Raw genomic sequence first — 21357 nt, forward strand, 5'->3', positions numbered from 1 at the left:
GCCCAACATGTCAGCAACAGCAGTGTGCAGGAGGTCAGATTAGGTGACCACAGTAGACCCTTCTGACCTTAAAGGCTGAGTCTATGTCACCTCTTAACCTTCTCTTCTATAAACTAAATAGTTTGTGCTTTTTCAGTGTCTTCCTGTGAAGCAGGTTTTCCAGACCATGAGTTGCTCTTGTGACTTTTTCTGAACCCTTTCCAATTTATCAACCTCCTTTTTGAAGTCTGGACACCCCAACTAGACAAGGTATTCAATAATGGTCTCACTGATGCTGTTACTCCCCCTCCCTGCTCCTACTTGATACTACCCTGTTTATATATCCATGATCACATTTGCTCTGTTGGCCACCACATCACACTGGAAGAGCCTGTTTGGTTCAGTGTACAGTAGGGTGGGCTGGATTATATTGTCAGTTGATAGATTATAAACCCAGAAAAACCCACTGTGATGATCTAGTCTGACCTCCTGTATAACACGGGCCATGGGACTCCTCTTGAGTTAATTCCTGTTTGAACTGGAATAGACCTTTTAGCAAAACATCCAGTCTTGATTTAGAAATTGCTGTCACAGTCCTAGTAAATTGTTCCCTGGTAAAAACGTGCATCTTATTTCCAATCTGAATTTGTCTAATTTCAGTTTCCAGACACTGCATCATTTTACATGTCTGTCTGCTAGATTGAAGAGCCCTCTACTATCAAATTTCTGTTCCCTATGTAGATATATATAGATTGTCACCTCTTAATTTTCTCTTTGTTAAGGTAAACAGAGACTCAAGGAGCTCAATTGCTATCATCTTACCAGCAGTTTTAGTGATGGCTTTCATTTCTCCAGGACTCTTTATGGCATGGAAGGCCCCAGAGTTTTGAGGTAAGGGAGATGTTTTGTGGGGTGGGGCGGGGCAGGGCAGCAGTACCTGTGCATTGTTTCCTTTCCCCCTCCACTCTACTGTTTAAGGGAAGATGCCTCCCCATGCATTCTGTAAATATACATTGCCCTGAGAAAACAAATCACGGATTTCTTCTCCAGACAGGAAATTGACTAGTGAAGCCCTGCCTACTTCTACCACTCGGCTACATGGACCATATTCTGGACAGCAGTGACTCTCTGAATAGGACTTAGGGTTTGTGGTGGAAACCAGCTGAACATGAGCTCCCAGTACAAGGCTGTGACTAAGAGAGCGAATATGATCCTTGGATATATAAGCAGCGGGATATTGAGTAAGAGCAAGAATGTGGTATTTCCCTCTGAATACAGCATTAGTGAGACCATCACTGGATGCTGTGTCCAGGACTGGTGTTCACACTTCAAATCGGATGGTGACAAATTAGAAAGGGTTTGGAAAAGAGCTACGAGGATGATCTGGAAAGCCTACCTTAAAATGAGAGACTGAAGGAGATTTATCTATTGAATATGTCCAAGAGAAGGCTAAGATTCCCATCTGTAGGCACCTATGTGGGGAGGGGATTTCTGATAGCAGAGGGCTCTTTAATCCATCAGACAAAGGCAGAATGAGATCCAATGGCTGGGAGCTGAAGGAAGAGAATTCAGGGTAGAAATAAGACACAGATTTTAAACGGGAGGGAACATCTCCCCTTGGGATGTGTTGGATTCTAGATTGCAGAGAGTCTGTAAATCATCCTGGAGTGTCTTCCCTGAAAACCTATGCTCTAGCTCAGCCAGATGCAGGAATCACTGAGATTTTCTAGCCAGGATTATATAGGAAGCCAGACCGGATGGGCCCTTCTGACCTTAACATCTCTGAACAGTATAGTAGTCCCTGGAGATCGGAGCCATGCCGTGCGGGATGCTGTACAAACACAGAGCGAGGGGCAGGCCCTGCCCCAATTTAAGGCCCTGATCCTGCAAGGACTTACGCATCTGTGAGTAGTTCATTGACTTCAGTGCCTAAAGTTAAGCATGCGTGTAAGTCTTTGCTGGATCAGGACCTCAAGATGAGACAGACAAAGGCTGGGTGGGGAAACAGAGACTAATAGAAGAAAAGAAACTTGCCCATGGCAGGTCAGCAGCAGAGCCATGAAGAGAACCCAGGAGGCCTGGATTCCAACGTAGTGTTCTGTCCACTAGACCATGCTGCCTCATTTGAATGGAGCAAGGTCATTTTATGCCAGCTGAGAATCTAGCCTCTTGAAGTACACATGAGGGTTTCTTCAGAGACCCTGTTTTGGGGGTTTATAGTATGCTCAGGTAGTCCATTCCATAAAGATCCATCACCTAAGAGTTAGTCACTGGAAGAGACCAGCTTTGGGGCCTGTTACAGGGCTATCATCTAGTCTGACCTCCTGTATATCACAGGGCAGAGAATTTTTCCCAGTTCCACTTGTGTTGAGCCTAATCACTTGTGTTTGGCTAAAGCATTTTCCAAAAAGGTCTCCAGCCTGGATCTGGAGACAACAAAAGATGCAGAATCCACTACTTCCTTTGGGAGTCTGTTCCAGTGGGTAAGGCACACATTTATATCAGTGAGGGTGATTATTTCTTATTGGAATTCAACCGGCTTCCACTTCCAGCCAGTGGTTCTTGTTCCAGCCAGTGGTTCTTGTTCTGCCTGTCTCTGCTAGAGTAAAGAGTCCTTTAGTACCTGCTATTTTGTCCTGTGAAGGTCCTGCTGCACCATTATCATGTAATCTCTCAATCTTCTTTTTGGATGAGACTGAGTTCATTAAGGCTCTCCCTCAAAGGCCCCTGCAGGGATCGGTTCCTGGCCCTGCACTATAACATTTTTATCAATGACCTCGAAGAGAACATAAAAGCATCACTTATAAAGTCTGCAGATGACGAGGACAGGTCACTGATGCAGAGCGATCTGGGTTGCTTGGTCAGCTGAGCACAAGCAAACAATATGCTTTTTAATATGGCCAGATATAAAGTCAGACATCTGGGAACAAAGAATATACGCTGTGCTTACGGGATGGGGGACTCTATCCTGAGAAGCAGTGGCCCTGAAAAGATTTGGGTGTCATGATGGACAATAATTCAGACATGAACTCCCAATGCAATGCTGTGCCTAAAAGGGTTAATGTGATCCCTGAATGTATAAATGGGAATATCGAGTTGGAGTAGACTGGTTATATTACCTTTGTATTTGGCACTGGTGCAACTGCTGCTGGAATCTTGTGTCCAGTCCTGGTGCCAACAATTCAGAAAGGATGTTGATAAATTAGCAAAGGTTCAGAGAAGAGCCACAAGAATGAGGAAAGGATTAGAAAACACGCCTTATAGTAACAGACTCCAGGAACTAAATCTAGTGAGCTTAACAAAGAGGGTGACTTAAACACAGTCTATAAGTCCTTAAGTGGGGAACAGAAATTTAATAACAGAGAGCTCTTCAATTTAGCAGAGAAGAGGCAATGACTGGAAACTGCAGTTAGCCTTGTCTATACTGCAGAGTTTTTGTTTGTTTTTGGCCAAAAGGCAGCTTTTGGTGATGAAACAGTACTGCAAGGCCACTTTCGGTAACAAAACTCTTCAGTTTTGGTGACAAAATAAAACCACCTAAACGAGAGTCATATGGCTTTTTATGCAAAAGTATTGTTGCCAAAGTGCCAGTGTAGACATCACGCTTGATTTTTATCACTTTAATTGGCCTCCAGATGGTGTCCCACAATGCCCATCCTGACTGCTTTGGTCAGCAGTTCCAATTCCACTACCCTGCAGCCAGGTAAGCAACTGTCTGCCCCTCCTCCTTTAAAGCCCCCCTGGGAAATTTTGAAATTCCACTTCCTGTTTGCTCGGTGTGGAGAGCTCATATCATATCTTCCCAGCTGACCATGGCGGTTCCATGCGGCAAACACTCCCCTGCTTGGACCAATGTGGATCTGCTGGATCTGCTCAGTATTTGGGGAGAGGAGGCTGTGCAGTCACAGCTGCATTCCAGCCATAGGAATTTCGATACCAAGTGGTGGATTTCTCAAAGCTTGTGCGAAAAGGGCTATGCTTTTCGGGACATGCTGCTGTGCACAGCAAAGGTCAAGGAGCTGAGGCACGTGTATCAGAAGGCAAGGGAGGCAAACCATCACTTCGGTGCTGCTGTTTTGATAAGGAGTTGGATGCTATCCTCAGCAGCGAGCCCACTTCCCCCACCCAAGAGCCCCATGGATACTTCGATGGGGCTGGAGCTGGCAGAAAGTGGACCTAACCCAGAGAATGAAGTCATTGATGAAGAAGTGGAGGTAGATGACAATGTGGAGCACACAGTAGGGTCGCCTGGTGGTGCGTCCAGTCAGGAGCTATTCTCCACTCCGGAGGTATCTAGCCAGTCTTGGCAGTCACACTGCAGTGAGCAAGAAGCAGGAGCAGAGACTCCGATAGGTGGTTTTGCTTTGTGAAATGCTGAGGTGGGTTGAGGGCATAGAAATGGCTATGTTTCTGTGTGCTGCACATTTCCCTGTGCAGCTATGCACATCGTGATTTCACAGGAATCCTCCAGAGAGATCTCAAGGAAACTTTCCTGGAGGTACTTGGCAATCCTCTGCTGAAGGTTTCTTGGCAGAGCTGCTTTGTTCCTTGCCCCATTGAAGGAAACTTTTCCGCGCCGTTCTGCAGACACTTGTGCAGGGACAAAGCGGCACTCAGGTGAGCAGCATAGGGATCGGGGCAGAAGCCATAAGAGTGTAGTAGATGCACCCTTGCTTCCCTGCTTACCCTCAGGAGTGAGATATCTGGTACAACCACCACCTGTGGAAAAGGTTGGGAAAATTTAGAATATTGTTCCTAGTCGACTGTACCACGACCCTTTCATATTGATTTTCTCCCCATGTACAATGCCCCCCGCCCTGAGGTACACTCACCATGCTTCGGGTGTTGGCCGGTGTTCGCCAGCATTTGGTCAGTGAGAAAGCGATTGGTATGTTACTATAGGTGTATTTTACTGTACTGTTTCAATGCTGTGCTCATACTTAATCATGCTTCTGTGTATTGTTCCTTGTGTTTCTGCAGATGTGGCCTTCAAAGGCATCCCCTACACACCGGCAGAGTGCTTCCACCAAATAAGAAAGCATCCAAGATGGAGCTAGGAAGACATGTTCCAGGAGGTGCTGCAATACTCAGATGCAGAAAAGAGGGAACACAGGCAGTGAAGGGAAATGGAAAGGTTGGACAGAAAAGAAAATGAGGCTTTCATTGGGGATGCAATGGAGAGGATGATTAAAGTTATGGAGAAGCAAACTGAGATGCTACAAAAAGAAAAGGAGTACTTGTGGCACCTTAGAGACTAACCAATTTATTTGAGCGTAAGCTTTCCTGAGCTACAGCTCACTTCATTGGATGCATACTGTGGAAAGTACAGAAGATCTTTTTATACACACAAGCCATGAAAAAATGGGTGTTTACCACTACAAAAGGTTTTCTCTCCCCCCACCCCACTCTCCTGCTGGTAACAGCTTATCTAAAGTGATCATTCTCCTGACAATGTGTATGATAATCAAGTTGGGCCATTTCCGGCACAAATCCAGGTTTTCTCCCCAACCCCCCCACAAACCCACTCTCCTATTGGTAATAGCTTATCTAAAGTGATCACTCTCCTTACAATGTGTATACATTAGATAAGCTATTACCAACAGGAGAGTGGGTTTGTGCGGGGGGTGGGGAGAAAACCTGGATTTGTGCCGGAAATGGCCCAACTTGATTATCATACACATTGTCAGGAGAATGATCACTTTAGATAAGCTGTTACCAGCAGGAGAGTGGGGTGGGGGGAGAGAAAACCTTTTGTAGTGGTAAACACCCATTTTTTCATGGTTTGTGTGTATAAAAAGATCTTCTGTGCTTTCCACAGTATGCATCCGATGAAGTGAGCTGTAGCTCACAAAAGCTTATGCTCAAATAAATTGGTTAGTCTCTAAGGTGCCACAAGTACTCCTTTTCTTTTTGCGAATACAGACTAACACGGCTGTTACTCTGAAACCTGAGATGCTACAGTCCCTCATAATGCTCCAGACTGAGCAGATACATGCCTGCCCTTCCCTTCAACACATTCAGAACTCTTTCCCATGCCCTGCCCAAACTCCACCCGCAAATTCCTTTCCGCTGTCTGGGACTTCTTGCTTTCCTGTTCACTCCATCTCCACGGACACCTTTTCAGATGATAGCTGGACTTACACACAGCTCTGAAAGTCAGCCCTCCCCTGGTACCTCCTCTCCTCCCAAGCACGTGTGTGTGCTGGCATAGTTTTTTGTGCAATAAAAGCAAAGTTTTTTGAATGATAAGCACTCTTTGTTTCTGGAAATTGTGACAGCAGATGGAAGCAACATGTAAACAAGCAATTTAATCGTTTGCTCACATTGAGTCCTAGGCCACAAAAATCACAAGTAGTTCCTTGCAAAACTTGATTTCATTAAGCATTGTAGTCCAGCGCATAGCAACATACGTTACTGGTTCTCATCTTTAGTGTTGTCTCAAAGTCTCCCTGATTTCAATTGCCTCCCACTGTGCCCCTCTAATAGCCCGGGTATCTGGCTGCTCAAATGCAGCAGCCAGGTGGTCTGCCTTAGCAGTCCACCCATGAGCAAACTTTTCACCCTTACCTTCACAAATATTGTGCAATGTGCAACATGCAGCTATGACCATGGGAATATTATCTTAATTGAGTTCTAACCTGCCATAAAGGCATTGCCAGCATGCCGTTAATCTGCCAAACACACATTCCATGATCATCCTGCCCCTACTCGGCCTATTGTTGAACCGCTCCTTACTGCTATCTAGGTTTCCAGTATAAGGCTTCATGAGCCATGGCATTAAGGGGTACGCCGGGTCTCCTAGGATCATTATGGGCATTTCAATATCCCCTACTGTAATCTGGCCTGGAAAGAAAGCCCCTGCTTGCAGCTCTCTGTACAGGCTGGTGTTCCTGAAGATAAAAGCGTCATGGAACGCTGGGATGGAAAGCAATGGATGGAAAACAATGCATCATGGGACAATGAGCCCGGACCCATGATGCGCTGCAATCCACTCTGCTTTCCCACAAGACCTAGCAGCAGAAGGTGGAGAGCCGAACCGTGGGATAGCTCCCCACAGTGCATTGCTTTGTCGAAGCTACTGCCCCGAGCGGGGACACGCTTTGCTGACAGAGGGAGAGAAAACATGAACATAAATTTTTTTTTAGCACTTTTTGATCATTGATAAAACTTTTGGTGAAAAAACTCTGCCAGTGAAGACATGGCCTGAGATTGATTAGAAATAAGGTGTGAACTTTTAACAGGTTTCAGAGTAACAGCCGTGTTAGTCTGTATTCGCAAAAAGAAAAGGAGTACTTGTGGCACCTTAGAGACTAACCAATTTATTTGAGCATAAGCTTTAGTCACTTTTGAAAATCTTGTCCACACTATGTTCGAATGTGTATGATAAATGCCTAATTAAAGAACGATACAACACATTTTCCGATGAAGTGAGCTGTAGCTCACGAAAGCTTATGCTCAAATAAATTGGTTAGTCTCCAAGGTGCCACAAGTACTCCTTTTCTTTTTGCGAACTTTTAACAGTGAGCTTAATTAACCACTGGGACAATTTCCCAAAGGTCATGATGGATTCTACTCCTTTGGCAGTTTTTAAATCAAGGTAGGATATTTTTCTTAAAGATCTGATCTAGTTCAAACGGGCATTAATTCGAGGCAGTCCTGTGGCCTGTTATACAGAAGGTCAGATAATTGCAGGGTCTCTTCTGGCATGGCAATCTATGAACATCTCAAATGTCTCCTGGCACCCCCACCTGCCCCCTGCTGCAGCTCCACCCCCTGCCCTCCTCCCCCAAATCCACCCCACCCCCTGCCCTCCTCCCCCAGCTCCACCCCCACCTGCCCCTCTCCCCCACCTGTCCCCTGCCCCACCCCCTGACCTCCTCCCCTAGCTCCAACCCCACCTGCCCCTCTCCTCCCACCTGCCTCCTCCCCAGCTCCACCCCCACCTGCCCCTCTGCCCCAGCTCCACCCCCTACCCTCATCCCCACCTGCCCTCCTCCCCCAGCTCCACCCCCACCTGCCCCTCTCCCCCACCTGTCCCCTGCCCCACCCCCTGACCTCCTCCCCTAGCTCCATCCCCACCTGCCCCCCTGCTCCCACCTGCCCCCTGCCTCTGCTCCACCCCCTCTGCCCCCACCTGCCCTAGCTCCATCCCCACCGAGGGTACAGGGTGTGTATGTAACCAAGGTTACATGTACACGTCAAGGAGGGGTCAGGTTGCGCGGGCAGGAGCCGGGACTGATTCTCCTGTCCGCCCTGTGAGGCGGTCCTGGCGGAGGGATCCCTCTGCGCCTGCGCTCTGAGCTTTACCTGCCCCCCCCCAACTCCGGCGAGTTCCCTCCCGAGGAGGCACATGCGCAGCGTGGGGCGGAAAGGTCTATGGGAGGGAGGCGCACGCGCAGAGGGAGTGGTGCTTGCTCCCGCCCCCGGGCTACGTGACTCCGTACGCATGCGCAGAAGCTGAGGGCCGCCGGAAGGTTCCCTGAAACGCGTAGCGTGCCCAGAGACCCTGTCTCACCTCGCGCATGCGTACGGAGGCGGCGCCGTTCCGTCCCTTCCGCCCCGTGGTGCGGCGCTTGCGCAATGGCCGCGAATGGGCTTCTTACCCCGGCGGAAGGATCGAGAAGTCACCACTCTTGTTGTCACGTGGTACGACTCATCACTGCGGTGCGGATGTGCCCGGCTGGCGGGGCCGTCGGCGCAGGCGCACTGAGCTGGTTTCGCCGCCGCGCTGCCCCTTCTCCTCTCGGTCCACCCAGGCTCATTGTGCGGAGGGAGCCAGCGAGGAGACCGCTTCGGCCGCGTTCTGCCCGACCGCCCCTCCCCCGCGGCCCGCGCGCGCCGCTCGCCAACGGCAGCTCCGACCGCCTCGCGCCCGCCCTCCCTCGCTCGCGCGCGCGCGCGCCGGGTGACTGATTCGCTCGCGCCCGCCCCGCTGGGGTTGACCGGGGCCGCGCCGGCGCCGCCATGTTGAAGCAGCCGCAGCCGCTGCCCCCGCAGCCCCCGCCGGGCGGCCCCGTGCCCCAGGCCGGGCCCCCGCCCGCCCGCAAGGCCCCGCCGCCGGGGGCCGCCCCCAGCCCCAACGGCAGCCTCAGCCCCAGCGGCGGGGCGGGGCGGGCGGCGGCGGCGGCCCCGGGCGGGGGAGGCGGCGGCCCCGGAGGAAGCGGCGGCGGCACCAGGTAACAGCGGGGCTCTGGAGGGAGGGGGTCACCCCTCCTCGTGCGCCGGCCGGGGGGGCCGCCGGGAGGGTCCCGGGACTGCGCGCGCCCGGGGGGGGGGGGGCAGCGCGAGCGTGGTGCTGGTTGGCCGGTGCTGCAGCCAATCCGCGCCCGGCGGCGCGAGGGAGAGGGAGACCCCTCCCCAAAGCTCTGGCCGTGCGGGGTTGGGACCCAGGCGTCCGGGCTCCCAGCCTGGTGAGCCTTGCCACGAGGGGCAGAGCCTGTGGGGCCCCTCCCGGGCGCGGGGGGCGCGGGCCAGGGCGCGGGGGCGCAGCAGTTCTGTAACTCTCTCTCCCTGTGGTTTGTTTCAGGGGGCAGAGCACAGGGAAGGGGCCTCCCCAGTCTCCAGTAAGTACCTGCGGCTCTGCCTGAAGGGGAGGGAGAGAGGGAAACCTCATGCTGGTCTCCCAGGGGGGCCAGGCTGTCTGTTGCACTGACTTCCTGATCAAGAGCCTCTTTTCCTCCGCAGCAGCCAGCGGTGGCTGGGCAGGCCCTTCCTCTTTCTTGAGAACATGGCATGGGCTGGGGATGGCTTGCGCTGGCCTCCGTTAACGCCTCAGACAATATAGTCTCCATTCTGCTCTTCCCACAGGCCTCTGCTGGACTTTCCTGGCATTTCTTACTGTCTGCATCATAGTGCCAATGCAAGTTTAAATGTTTCCCAAAAATGTGTGCTAGAGAAGAGAGGGACATGACCTGCCACCCAGCAGTCTGACCTTTAACTGCTTCCCTGTGGCCCAGATCATAATGAGTGTGTCTCATAGTTTTTTGGTAGCACTAGCTTCCCTTGGATCTCAAGGGACACCAGTATGACAGGAGTCCGCAGTGAGCCAGCCAGTTCCTTTGGGGCCTGGAGCAAGATGGAGCCAGACGGGTGTCATTCCTCACCCCCTGAGCCAGTCAGTCCAGATTGGAACTAGTGCCCTCTGAAGGGGGAAAGTCCCATATCTCCTGAGCCAATTTATTCCTCCAACCCAGGGCCAGATTGGAATTCTAGAGGTGAAAGGTCCCATAATTGCCTTCTCAATCCCCAGGGGGTATCTGCTTTTAAATTGGTCCCTCCCCTTCACTCCAAGTATGCAGCTGAACACCTCCCCACTGGCTTCCCATCACTGGGAGGGCAGGGTGTTCGGCTCTGAAAAGCTGCTTTAGAAGAGGTGTTCTGCTTCAGGTTCATGGTCATGATGCCCAAATCTAGTCTGCTCTCGTCCCAAGCCCAAGGATGTGTTCTCTGGTTCCCTGAAGTTGGATCCTCTGCCTTGTGTGTTGGCAGTACCAAATGCTGCAGCCAGAATCTACCCTCAGCAGAGCTGTTGGCTCAGTCCCTGTAGCGGAGCGGGGGGGCGGGGCATGAGGCACAGCTGCATGGGAGTTGCAGTGCTAGTGGGAGTACAGAGTCGCTAGTGGGACTCTGACATCCAGCTGTCTCTCTCTCAGATCCACCTTGGAGGCGGTTTCCCTGCAGTGCTGTCTCTTCCCTCTCACTGGGCCATGTGCTGGGGTTGCTGGGTGAGATTCTCTGGCTTGGGTTACGCAGGAGGCCAGACTGGATCATTCTGGCCTTAAGATCTGTGAATCCTTGGATTGGGTCCTCCTGGAAAAGAGGGGGTAGGCTCACTCTGGGCCTGCTGGTGCAGATGGGGTTGGCATGAGCTCAGGGCTCCAAAGTTTGGGGGTCGTTCAGGACCCAAGCCTGCATCTCCACACAGCAGCATGTGGCTGGCCCTGGAGTCGTACCCCAAGCATGCCCTGTAACTAGCATCACAGAGGTGATCGCTGTTAGCACACCACTCATCCTGGTAACTGCCCTGGCTCCTAACACGGGCGCTGAGGGTGGTGCATACAGGGGAAGCCTAGGGGATGAAGGAGGTGTGTTCACTGTTCCTTGTTGATGGGTTCATCTCACTGTGTTAATGACAGGTGTTCGAAGGTGTCTATAACAATTCTCGAATGCTGCATTTCCTGACGGCTGTTGTGGTAAGTCCTGTCAGTTCCTGCTCCAGTGCTGAGGGTGTTGCCTAGCATGGTCCATTCAGGAGCAGGCTGTTGCTAGGGTCTTGGGGGCGGGGAGGAGTTTCTGACTGGGGGGGGTGGGTGAGGGGAGTCATACTGTCCCCTCTGTCAGAAACTCCCTGTTCCCAGCATTGGCCTTTGGGTTGGGAACCGGGGGGTGGGGGGGAGGGGTGTGTGTGTCATCCAGCAGGGCATGTCCATGGGAGTCTGGGGAGGGGGGATCTGGGGTATTTTCTGCTGGGGGGTGGGACTGGGCCTGTGGGAAGAGAGAGGAAAGGAGCAGCAGCTGTGTTGGTGGCAGGGGCAGGAGGGATAAGGAGCTGAAGGCCAGGTTGGCACTGCAGATTGGGTGATAATGCTGGCTGCCCCATGCCTGCGCTCATCATCAGAGCATCGAAGCACAGCACACAGCATCCAGAAACGGGTGTCTGTGCAGGAGGCCTGAATTCCCCCCACCTATGTGCCACTGTCCTCAGCGGGACTGGGGAGAGGTCACCAGCTGCTGTGTGTGTCCTGTTGTAGAAAGAGACGTTCTTGGGGGTGGTCTGGGAGTTTCGCAGCCAAAGGTCTCACCCCATCCCAGTCTGCAAGCTGCCCCTGGGCTCTGGCAGCTCTTGCCCTCACAGTGGGTCACAGTGGTGGGCCCTCAGCTGAGTGGTGCTGCCTGGTTTAGGATAGTACGAGCCTCCGGAGTGCTGGGCATCCGGGAGCAGCCACGAGTATAGTAGGACTGTGTGTAACAGGTGCCCATGAGAGAGTGTGCTGTTTCCCAGCGTGATTCACTTCAGGCATCTCCTCTCTTTTTCCCAATTCTGGGGGGTGAGCAGGGAGACCCTGAGAGCTGCAGTGGGGGTGGGGATGGTGTGAAGGAGAGACAGGTTGTGCTGTAGTGGAGGGGACCTTGGACCCTGTGGTATGTGCTTCCCCAGCCAGTGCTAAACTCTGGCTCTGTCCCCAGGGCTCCACGTGTGATGTGAAGGTGAAAAATGGCAGCACCTTTGAGGGGATTTTTAAAACCCTCAGCTCTAAGGTAAGCATCTGGGGGGATAGTGAAATGCTGGAGTCCTCATGGCTGGCCAGACCTCTGGGAAGCAGGAGGCTGACTCTTGGGACAGGACACACAGTGTCAGAGTTCCGTGGTGAATATCTGGGGTCCCCCCTGGGCAGTGGCAGGGCTGGCTCTTAGGACATGGCGCAGAGCATCTAAGCTCAGTGATTAACATGTTAGTCCTGGTGGAATTCTGCGCTAAAAAAAATTAAAAATTCTGTGCACAATATTTTAAAATTCTGCATATTTTATTTGTCAAAATAACACAATATAATCAAAATACCTTTCCTGTCAACAATACAGACAACAGCAAAAAAGATTCCCCCAGGAGTAAAGAGTTAAAGAAACCCCTACAACAACCCAGTTCCAGGTTGGAGGGCTGGAGGGAGCTGTGTCATGCCCCTTCCCCCCAGAGCTGAGCCACGGGGCACTGCCTGGTCCAAACACCAGCATCCCCCCAGAGCCCAGGGGGTGCCCCCCAGCCCAGACACCCCTCATGCCAGAGCCCAGCCCGTGGGACACCCCCTAGGCATCCCTCCCCCGAGCCCAGACAGCCCAGACAGCAGTCCCTCCAGAGCCTTTAGTCCCCCACAACTTCTTTACTGTCTCACCGGGGCACATGGTGTGGTGCAGCTGTGCCCTTCCTCACACGTTGCCGGAGCTGGCTGGGTCGTCCCAGGCACTCTCCAGTCCCTGCAAGAATGGGGATCAAAAAGCGTGCAGCCTCCAGCCCAGCCAGGCTGGGTGCTCCAGTCACTGCAATCTGGGCACTGCAGAGCCCAGTGGCCCGAAATTCTGTGTGGAAAACAGGAAATTCTGTATTCTGCAGTGGCGCAGAATTCCCCCAGGAGTAACTGTGGGATCCTCCATGACAGTGGGAGGCTGGCTCCTGGGACAGGGCACAGAGCATCTGAGCTCTGTGGTGAACATGTGGGGTCCCCCATGGCAGGGGAAGGCCGGTTCTTGGGGCAGGGGCGCAGTGTGCAGTAATGGTGGCTGTTTGCAGTTCGAGCTCGCTGTGGATGCGGTGCACAGGAAGACCCCGGATCAGCTGGTGGGACCTAAGCGGGAGGACATCGTGGACACCATGGTCTTCAAGCCCACGGATGTCATGCTGGTGCATTTCCGCAATGTTGATTTCAATTACGCCACCAAAGGTAATGCTGGCCCTCTGGATGGGGCCTGTCCCTGCTTGGGGCTGGGGGGTTGCCCAGAAGTGGTGGCAGATCTTATGGCCCATTGTCTGCTCCTAGACAAGTTCACGGACTCTGCCATCGCCATGAACTCCAAGGTGAATGGGGAGCACAAAGAGAAGGTGCTGCAGCGCTGGGAAGGAGGGGACAGCAACAGTGATGACTATGACCTAGAGTCTGACATGGTAAGAACCTCGCTCCTCCTTGCATTCAGGGCCTGGGGTGTGGTGGGCAGGGGTTAGGTTGGGGAGAAGGCTCTGGGGTACCCAGATCCCTTCTGCTGCTTGGCATTCAGCGCTGGGGGCTCTGCAGAGCCTGTATCTAACACTTGACCTTGTTGCAGTCTAATGGCTGGGATCCCAATGAGATGTTCAAGTTTAATGAAGAGAACTATGGAGTGAAGACAACGTACGACAGCAGTTTGTCCTCCTACACGTGAGTGTGGCCCTGGGCTCTGTGTGGGAGGCAGCTGTTGCTCATGGGGAAGAACGTGTGATTCTTGGGTCAGTGCCTTCGTATCAGGCTACAAAGGCCAAAGGGCTGCCCCTTTCGAGAAGAACTGCAGTACCACACAGGGCTCTGTTGAAAGAACAAGGGTGTCGCTCTCAGCAGTGAGGGAATAGTCAAGCTCAGGCTGGCTTTCATTTAAAGTCACGCCTCCGTTGGAAGGAGTTTGTTCACTCTTGTTCCGTGCAAAAAAATAATCCTTTTCCAGCGTGTTTTCTTTGGGGATTTGTCTAGTCCGCCTTTCTGTTTTCCTGGGCCAATGGTTCTCAACCTATTTACCGCTGTGGGCTGTATATGCAGTTGTATGTATGTTGTGGGCCGCATCCACACAATATATATACTACCTATATGGACCTGAGGATGTGAGATGGGCCATATTGTATACCGATTGGGCCACATGTGGCCTGCAGGCCAGGGGTTGAGAAGCACTGCCCTGGGGAGTCGGACACTCTTTCCTTTGTCCTTTCACATAGCAGAAGGGAGGGAGAGAGAGAGAGAGAGATTAGAATAGGAACAGGTGGTTTTAAACCCACAAAAATGGATAGGGGCAGGGGTGTGTGTGTGGTGGGAGGGGGTGGCTCAGGTCGGAGGACCTTGGATAGGAGCGTAGGGCAGGCTGTTGCAAACATAGAAGTTGGAACTACCTCCAACTCCTTTTCTTTAATTGCCTTCATCTGGAGTTGATGTCCCTTTCATGTAGATTTTTTTGGTATAGAATTTCCTAAGAAAATATCCAGATTAAAAATTGTTTGGTAAGAAAATGTGTCTGGATGCATCTGAACCACAAAAGTGACAAGTGTTTGTGTGCACGTCCCTGCAGAGCCCAGCCTCGCTCCCTGTGCACCTGCGTGTGGTTGGGGTGCAGCTCTCCAGCATCCCACACAGACAAGTGCTGTGTAGCTCTTGGTTCTGGAACTGCTCAGTGTGGTTCTGGGTGAAAGCAGCTCCTTGCTCATGCTTGCTTTTCATTGTTTAAAGCCTGTCAATCTTCAGTTCCGAATTGCCCCAGGGCTGGCTTCTGCTCCCAAGTATCTGCTTTCTCCCCTGTCCGGTGGCTGCACCACTGCTACTCATGCCAAGCCAGGAGATTGCTTTTTCCACTTTGACAGCGTGCAGGGTGATTTTCATCCTCCTTGTACTCAGATGGGCCAACCAATTCCAGAAACAGGCTTCCTTCAGTGGAGACCAGAGCAGCAATTGCCACCCAAAAGGGGGGGCTTCAGACAGCTCTGAGCCACAATGGCATCCTGCACTGCTGTTGGGAGGGTCAGCTGGCACTGAGGCCTGTCTCTGTCTGTCCGTGTCCTAGCGTTCCTCTAGAGAAAGATAACTCGGAGGAGTTCCGGCAGCGGGAAGCCCGGGCGGCCCAGTTGGCCCGGGAGATTGAGTCGAGCCCCCAGTACCGCCTGCGCATTGCCATGGAGAACGATGACGGACGGACGGAGGAGGAGAAGCACAGCTCTGTGCAGAGGCAGGTGTCCGGCAGGGACAGCCCCATCTTGGCCTCCAGGTGAGAGAGGTGTATGCACATGTGGGGTGGGGTGGGGAGGGTGTGGGAGCCAATGTAACACCTCTCCTGTCTGTGTCTGCAGGGAGGGCAAGTATGTCCCGCTGCCACAGCGCGTCAGAGAGGGCTCACGAGGAGGCGTCCGGTGCAGCAGCTCTCGGGGTGGGAGGCCAGGGGTGGGGTCCATGCCTCCTCGGGGCAGTGCGCACCATCCGGACAGCAACTCTAGTCCCGTCCCAGAGCAGCGAGGGATCAATGGAGGTGAGATCCGGGGACCTACCGGAAAGGTTTCCTGGCGTGGGCTCCAGCAATGCCTGAGGCTGGTCTCCAGTGCCCTCCAGCCCAGAGTTCGCACACCGCTCTCTGGGAAGGCCAGGGACTATGTCCAAGCTGCTGCACCTGCCCTGTAACGCCCTCCTATCCTTGCTTGCTTTCCAGGACCCTCCCGAATGTCTCCGAAGTCCCAGCGTCCCATCCGGGGTGCCAAGACCATGTCTTCCCCGTCAAGCCGCCCTGTGGAGGTCTCGGCAGCTCCACCTGCAGGTAGGGGATCTTTCTGCAGGGCCTCGCCTATGCTCTGATGGCTAGAGAGGGGTCTGCAGCTGGAACATTCGCCCCAGTCACTGTTAGCCTGGTGGGCAGGAGGAGTGGCTGAGGGTTAACCTGCAGGGCCCTGTTGGAGCCAAGGGTGGTGGTTTATAGAGTCTGAGAGCCCTAGTTTGTGTAGTTGTCCCTGTGTCTCTCGTTGTGTATTGGGGGGATCAGGACCTATGTTCTCACCCCATCTCTAACCTTTCTTCCTGCAGTGGGCCGCATGTACCCTCCTCGCTCTCCCAAGTCTGCCTCAGCCACTCCAGTCTCTTCCCAGGATTCTTTGGTGGGATCCGCCGTGCCAGCAGCACCCGCATCCCCGTCGGAGGCCAGAACTGGCCTGGAGTCGAGTGTTTCCCCAAACCCCCCTTCTCCCAAAGTAGCAGCCCCCGTGCCAGCCACTGCTGTTGAGGGTAAGGCCCAGGGAGCAGCGTGGGGTTTCTGGGGACTGTTGTGGCAGCTGTGAGGAGATGGGCCTGGGGAGCCGTGCTGTGGAGCAGGGGTTGGGTGGGGCAGGGTGGTGTAATGTGTTAAGGGATTTCATAGAATATCAGGGTTGGAAGGGACCTCGGGAGGTCATCTAGTCCAACCTCCTGCTCAGAGCAGGACCAATCCACAATTTTTGCCCCAGATCCCTAAATGGCCCCCTCAAGGATTGAACTCACAACCCTGGGTTTAGCAGGCCAATGCTCAAACCACTGAGCTATCCCTCATTTTCCTCTCCCAGGGAAGGAGGCTCCCACATCTGTGGCTAAAGATCCTGGCAGAACCTTGGAAGTGACCGGACCATGTGAGCTCAACAAGGCAACCAATAAAGGTATGTGAGTTTAGGAGTCAGCACTGACAGGTCCGGGCCCCCAGCCACCCTGTGAAGCCTCTGAACCTGGTGTGTACCCCTGAGGGAGACCGTTCCAAGCTTCCGCTTCCCAAGCGAAGGGACCTGGAGAAGGGACGCAGGGGCCTGCATCCTCCTGTTGGGGGTGTCTTCTGTGACCTGTGTCTCCCATGGAAGCATAATCCATCTGTGCTGGCAGAGCTTCAGTGATGCTGCAGGGTGGGGAGTGGGGGGTTGCCCTGTGCCTGGGGGCACCCTGAGGCTGCAGCAGCCCCTCAGCTCACTCTGTGCTGTTCTCCACAGCAGGGCTGCAGAATGAGCAGAAGCGGACCCAGTTGGAGGAGCTGCGCAAGTTTGGGGCCCAGTTCAAGGTAAGGCCTGGTGACCGCAGGGAGGCCGGGGGGAGTGGGCGTGTCTGGGCTGGGCTTACCACCAGTATCTGGCTCCCCCACAGCTCCAGCCGAGCAGTTCCCCAGAGACCAGCCTGGAGTCCTTCAGTGCTAGGCCCAAGGAGCCTCTGGAGGGCAAGGAGAAGGCCCTTGAGCCGGGCATCTGCGAGGGGCCCGAGGAGACACCCGCCGTGAGCATGGTGCCAAAGCCCAGCGGGACCAGCCTGGAGCTGCTGCCGGAGAGTGGCAAAGAGGAGAAGGGGCTGTGTGAGGTGGCCGAGCAGCAGGTGGCCAGCCCCCCGGGCAAGGGCGAGCCTGAGGACAAAGAAGAGGGGCCTGTGTCCGAGTGAGTCTGCATTGGAGGGCCTGGGGGGCTCTCACTGGGGAGCGGGTGGGGGCGGGTTGGATGGGGACGCTGAGCTTTCCAGGGTTTTTAACCCTGATTTGTCCTGCGTTGGTTTCAGGCAAGTGAAGAAATCGACTCTGAATCCCAATGCCAAGGAGTTCAACCCCTCGAAAACACTGCTCTCCGTGGTGAGTGGTCTGGGCTGGGTGGAGTGGGAGCCCCATTGGCTCCAGCGGCTGCTGATCCTCCCCATTGCTGGTGGGGATCTGGCTGGGCCCCATGCTCAGCTGCTCTGTCTCTGCTTCCAGAACAAGTCAACGAGCACCCCCACGTCACCGGGCCCTCGCGCCCATTCCACTCCCTCCATCCCAGTGATCACAGCCGGCCAGACGGGCATGTACAGCCCCCAGTATATTTCCTACATACCTCAAATCCACATGAGCCCTGCTGTCCAGGTGAGCCCCACCCCACCGCTGTACTGGGGGGAGGAGTTGGGGAAGCTGCAGGGGTGTGGGGGGAGCAGGGCCTGTCCAGAGGGGTGCGGGGTTGGGGGGGAGCTGCAGGGATGGGGGATGAGGGAGCAGGGTCTGTTGGGGCGGGAGCTGCAGGGATGGGGGAGCAGGGCCTGTCCAGAGCGGGGGCAACTGGGAAGGGTGTGGGGGATGGGGTGGGAGCAGGGCCTATCCAGAGTATGGCGGGGGGCTGCTGAGGGTGGGTAAATGTGTTTGGGGCTAGGGGTCCTTGTTCTCAGGTAATCACCCTGCTGCTGCTCTCTCGTTGCAGGCGCCCCAGATGTACCCCTACCCTGTCTCCAGCTCTGTGCCTGGCCAGCAGGGCAAGTACCGGGGGGCCAAAGGTGAGCCTGGCGTTTCCCAGTGTGGCATAGCAAGTCTGGCAGGAGCTGCACTGATGGGAGGGGAGCAGGCTAAAGCATGGGCAGAGCTCCCCTCCCTGGTGGCTGGGCCAAAGGGCAAGATTGGGATGGGTGGGGCTAGCCTGGAGCCCCTCCCAGGGCAGCAGATGCTGATCCACTGGAGTGATGGGATGTCTGGGGAGAGGTGGCAGCAGAGACCATCGTGTGGGGCTGGAGGGGAGGGTCCCTCATCATGGGGTTGAGGCAGCATATGGCCTAGGGGCTTCTGGGGTCCGTTTTGAGCAGCTGGCTCCTTTTCCCACAGGTTCCCTCCCACCCCAGCGCTCGGACCAGCATCAGCCAACATCCGCCCCCCCCATTATGCAGGCGGCAGCGGCAGCAGGGCCCCCCCTGGTAGCAGCTACGCCCTACTCCTCCTACATTTCCTATAACCCCCAGCAGTTCACGGGGCAACCCACCATGATGCAGCCTATGGCGCACTACCCTTCTCAGGTAAGGACCTCGGGGAGGGGAGGGAGAAGCATGGGCAGAGCATGGGGGTGAAGTGAGAAAAGCCCTTCTGTCCCATTGCAGCCTCGGTGGGGCCATCTCGGGGCAGAGGGGTGAGTGTGTGGGGATGGTCTGTCTAACAGCCATGGGGCCCGGCCCTTCCAGCCTTTGGGGACGGAGGGGTGTACTGGGGGTGGTGAGGGGTGAGCACGCAGGGATGGTGCCTCTAACAGCCGTGAGGTATGGTTCTTCCCTTGCAGCCTGTATTCGCCCCCATGCTGCAGAGCAATCCCCGCATGATGACATCTGGCAGCCACCCCCAGGCCATTGTGTCGTCCTCCACGCCCCAGTACCCTCCCTCGGAGCAGCCCACGCCCCAGACGCTCTATGGTGAGTCTATAGGCTGGGGCCGGGGAGCCCTGGGGGCTGGGACCAGTTCTGCTGCTCTGGGTCTGACTGGGTGTCTCTCTCCAGCTACAGTTCATCAGTCTTATCCCCACCATGCAACACAGCTGCACCCCCACCAGCCTCAGCCAGCCACCACCCCGACAGGGAACCAACAGCAGGCCCAGCATGCTGCCCCCAGCCCCGTACAGGTGAGGGGGGCCTCCCCCAGGGCTGAGGGGGAGGGTAGTGGGGGGGAGGGTGTGACCCCCGACCCTGCTCACTACATTCCTGTGTCCTGGCGCAGCACCAGGCTGGGCAGCCGCCCCACCTGGCCAGTGCCCAGCAGCAGCAGAACCTGTACCACACAGCCACGCTGACGGCCACGCCGCCCTCCATCACGCCAGGGCCCAGCGCCCAGTCCCCCCAGAGCAGCTTCCCCCAGCAGGCTGTCTACGCCATCCACGCCCACCAGCAGCTGCAGCACAGCTACACCAACATGGCCCACGTCACCCAGGTAGGTGGCAGGGCAGCAGGGCTGCGGGCACTGCGCGGGCCCCACCCGCCAACGCTCATCCCCTGCTCTCCCCTCCCACAGGCCCATGTCCAGACTGGAATAACAGCAGCACCGCCCCCCCACCCCGGGGCACCTCATCCCCCCCAGGTCATGCTGCTCCACCCCTCGCAGACCCATGGGGGGCCCCCCCAAGGCGGCGTGCCACAGAGCGGGGTGCCCACCCTCTCAGCCTCCACACCATCTCCATACACCTATATAGGACACCATCAAGGTCAGTGCTGGGGGTGGGGGGATGTCTCAGAGGCTAAGGACTGGTGGGTGTGTGTGATGGGCCAGGCTGGTACCAGAGTAACCCCCCACCCTCCATGCTGGCAGGGTGTTGAGGGGCTACCATTCCTTCCCTGAGCTGGGGGGGCGGGCCTGTGGCAGCTCTGAGAGATGATGGAGGGTCCAACGAGTGGAACAGGCCTGCAGTGCTCATTGCCCCAGGAGATGGGTGTGGTGAGGGGAGAGGATAGGGCCTGTTTGGCTGCAGGAGGAAGGAGAGGTGTTGTGGGCTTGTTTTTCCCATCTCCCTAATCCTGGGGCAGGGCCCATGAGGGGGGCTCGGGGTGGAGTGGGGTGGAATAGGCCACCTGGGTGGGTAGGTGGGCAGGCAGGTGGGCTGCTGCCCTGTCTCCCTGCTGGGGGTCCTGTCCTGCTTTGCTCACTAACAATCTCTGCTCTCTTTCTAGTTCAGTCTCACCCATCCCAGCAGCTCCCATTCCACCCCCCTGGAAATTGAAGCCTCGATTCCTGACTGTGAACTGAACTCCCAGCGCCGGCCCCTGCCCGGGATCCGGTTTGCTCCTTCTGCCCCCTTGTATGTGCCCCGGCCTGGCAGCTGGGCCCTGCGGTGGAGCCCCCAGCCTGCCCCTTACGGTGCCACAGCTGGGGCGGGGCTTTACCAAGCACCTTTTTTGTTGGTTTGCAGAGCGCACAGCGGCAAGAGCCACCTGCCCCTGGCTTCTGGAGCCGCCACGGTTTTATTTTCTATTATTTATAACTCCAATCGGGCTGTTAAACAGAGCGTTGGGCTCCCCTCCCCTCGTAATGCGAACACAGGAGCAGACCAGACTGATGACCACCGACTTTTTATTACATAAAAATATTTAAAAAGTGGGAAAAAAAATAAAATAAAATTTTAAACTAACTCCATTGTGGGTGTTGGGGTGAGTCTCTGGGGGCTTGGGGGGAAAGAATAGCCTGGGGGGGGGGGGGGGGTTGGAGTCCTGGCTTCTGTTCTCTCCTCTCTGTTCCTTCATTTCTGCTGTGCGGGGTGGGCCCTACCCTAAGCCTGGCTGTGAGGCGGGCATGCACTCACTGCTGACGATCCCTGTAAAGGAGTGGCTGAAAGTAGCATAGGGCAGCCAGAAAGAAGCCTGTGAAGGGGGAAGTGAGATCTGCAGCTTCCACCCTGCAGCTGCCCCT

At 55.1% G+C, this 21357-nt stretch overlaps 1 protein-coding gene across 5 annotated transcripts; it reads left to right on the top strand.

Moving 5' to 3' along the window:
- The first annotated feature begins 137 nt into the window (after positions 1-137).
- ATXN2L (ataxin 2 like) lies at positions 138-21084 on the top strand. 5 transcript variants are annotated; one of them, XM_037898888.2, is made up of 25 exons: positions 138-249; positions 762-870; positions 4960-5113; positions 9506-9542; positions 11115-11171; positions 12166-12237; positions 13262-13412; positions 13509-13633; positions 13792-13883; positions 15265-15465; positions 15548-15723; positions 15901-16005; positions 16269-16466; positions 16781-16870; positions 17192-17259; positions 17343-17623; positions 17742-17811; positions 17932-18078; positions 18407-18479; positions 18802-18989; positions 19247-19376; positions 19461-19582; positions 19678-19887; positions 19969-20158; positions 20627-21084. In XM_037898888.2, the coding sequence occupies exons 3-25, from the start codon at positions 5106-5108 to the stop codon at positions 20695-20697; spliced, it is 2862 nt and encodes a 953-aa protein (XP_037754816.1). In that variant the 5' UTR covers positions 138-249; positions 762-870; positions 4960-5105; the 3' UTR covers positions 20698-21084. The 5 variants fall into 5 exon arrangements, with proteins under 5 accessions (XP_037754816.1, XP_043403876.1, XP_043403874.1 ...); XM_043547941.1 differs by lacking the exons at positions 138-249; positions 762-870; positions 4960-5113 and adding an exon at positions 8944-9155 and having other exon boundaries at positions 20622-21084; XM_043547939.1 differs by lacking the exons at positions 138-249; positions 762-870; positions 4960-5113 and adding an exon at positions 8944-9155.
- Positions 21085-21357: the final 273 nt, after the last annotated feature.

Source organism: Chelonia mydas, chromosome 6 (assembly GCF_015237465.2).
Source record: "Chelonia mydas isolate rCheMyd1 chromosome 6, rCheMyd1.pri.v2, whole genome shotgun sequence".
NCBI classification, from domain to species: domain Eukaryota; kingdom Metazoa; phylum Chordata; order Testudines; family Cheloniidae; genus Chelonia; species Chelonia mydas.

What these genes read in the sequence shown, in the direction of transcription:
- ATXN2L (XM_043547939.1), top strand. Translation starts at nt 8,944, where the DNA reads ATGTTGAAGCAGCCGCAGCCGCTGCCCCCGCAGCCCCCGCCGGGCGGC. An exon ending in GCAGCGAGGGATCAATGGAG is followed by an intron (nt 15,724 to 15,900) that starts GTGAGATCCGGG and finishes CTTGCTTTCCAG; the next exon opens with GACCCTCCCGAATGTCTCCG. An exon ending in CACGCCCCAGACGCTCTATG is followed by an intron (nt 19,377 to 19,460) that starts GTGAGTCTATAG and finishes GTCTCTCTCCAG; the next exon opens with CTACAGTTCATCAGTCTTAT.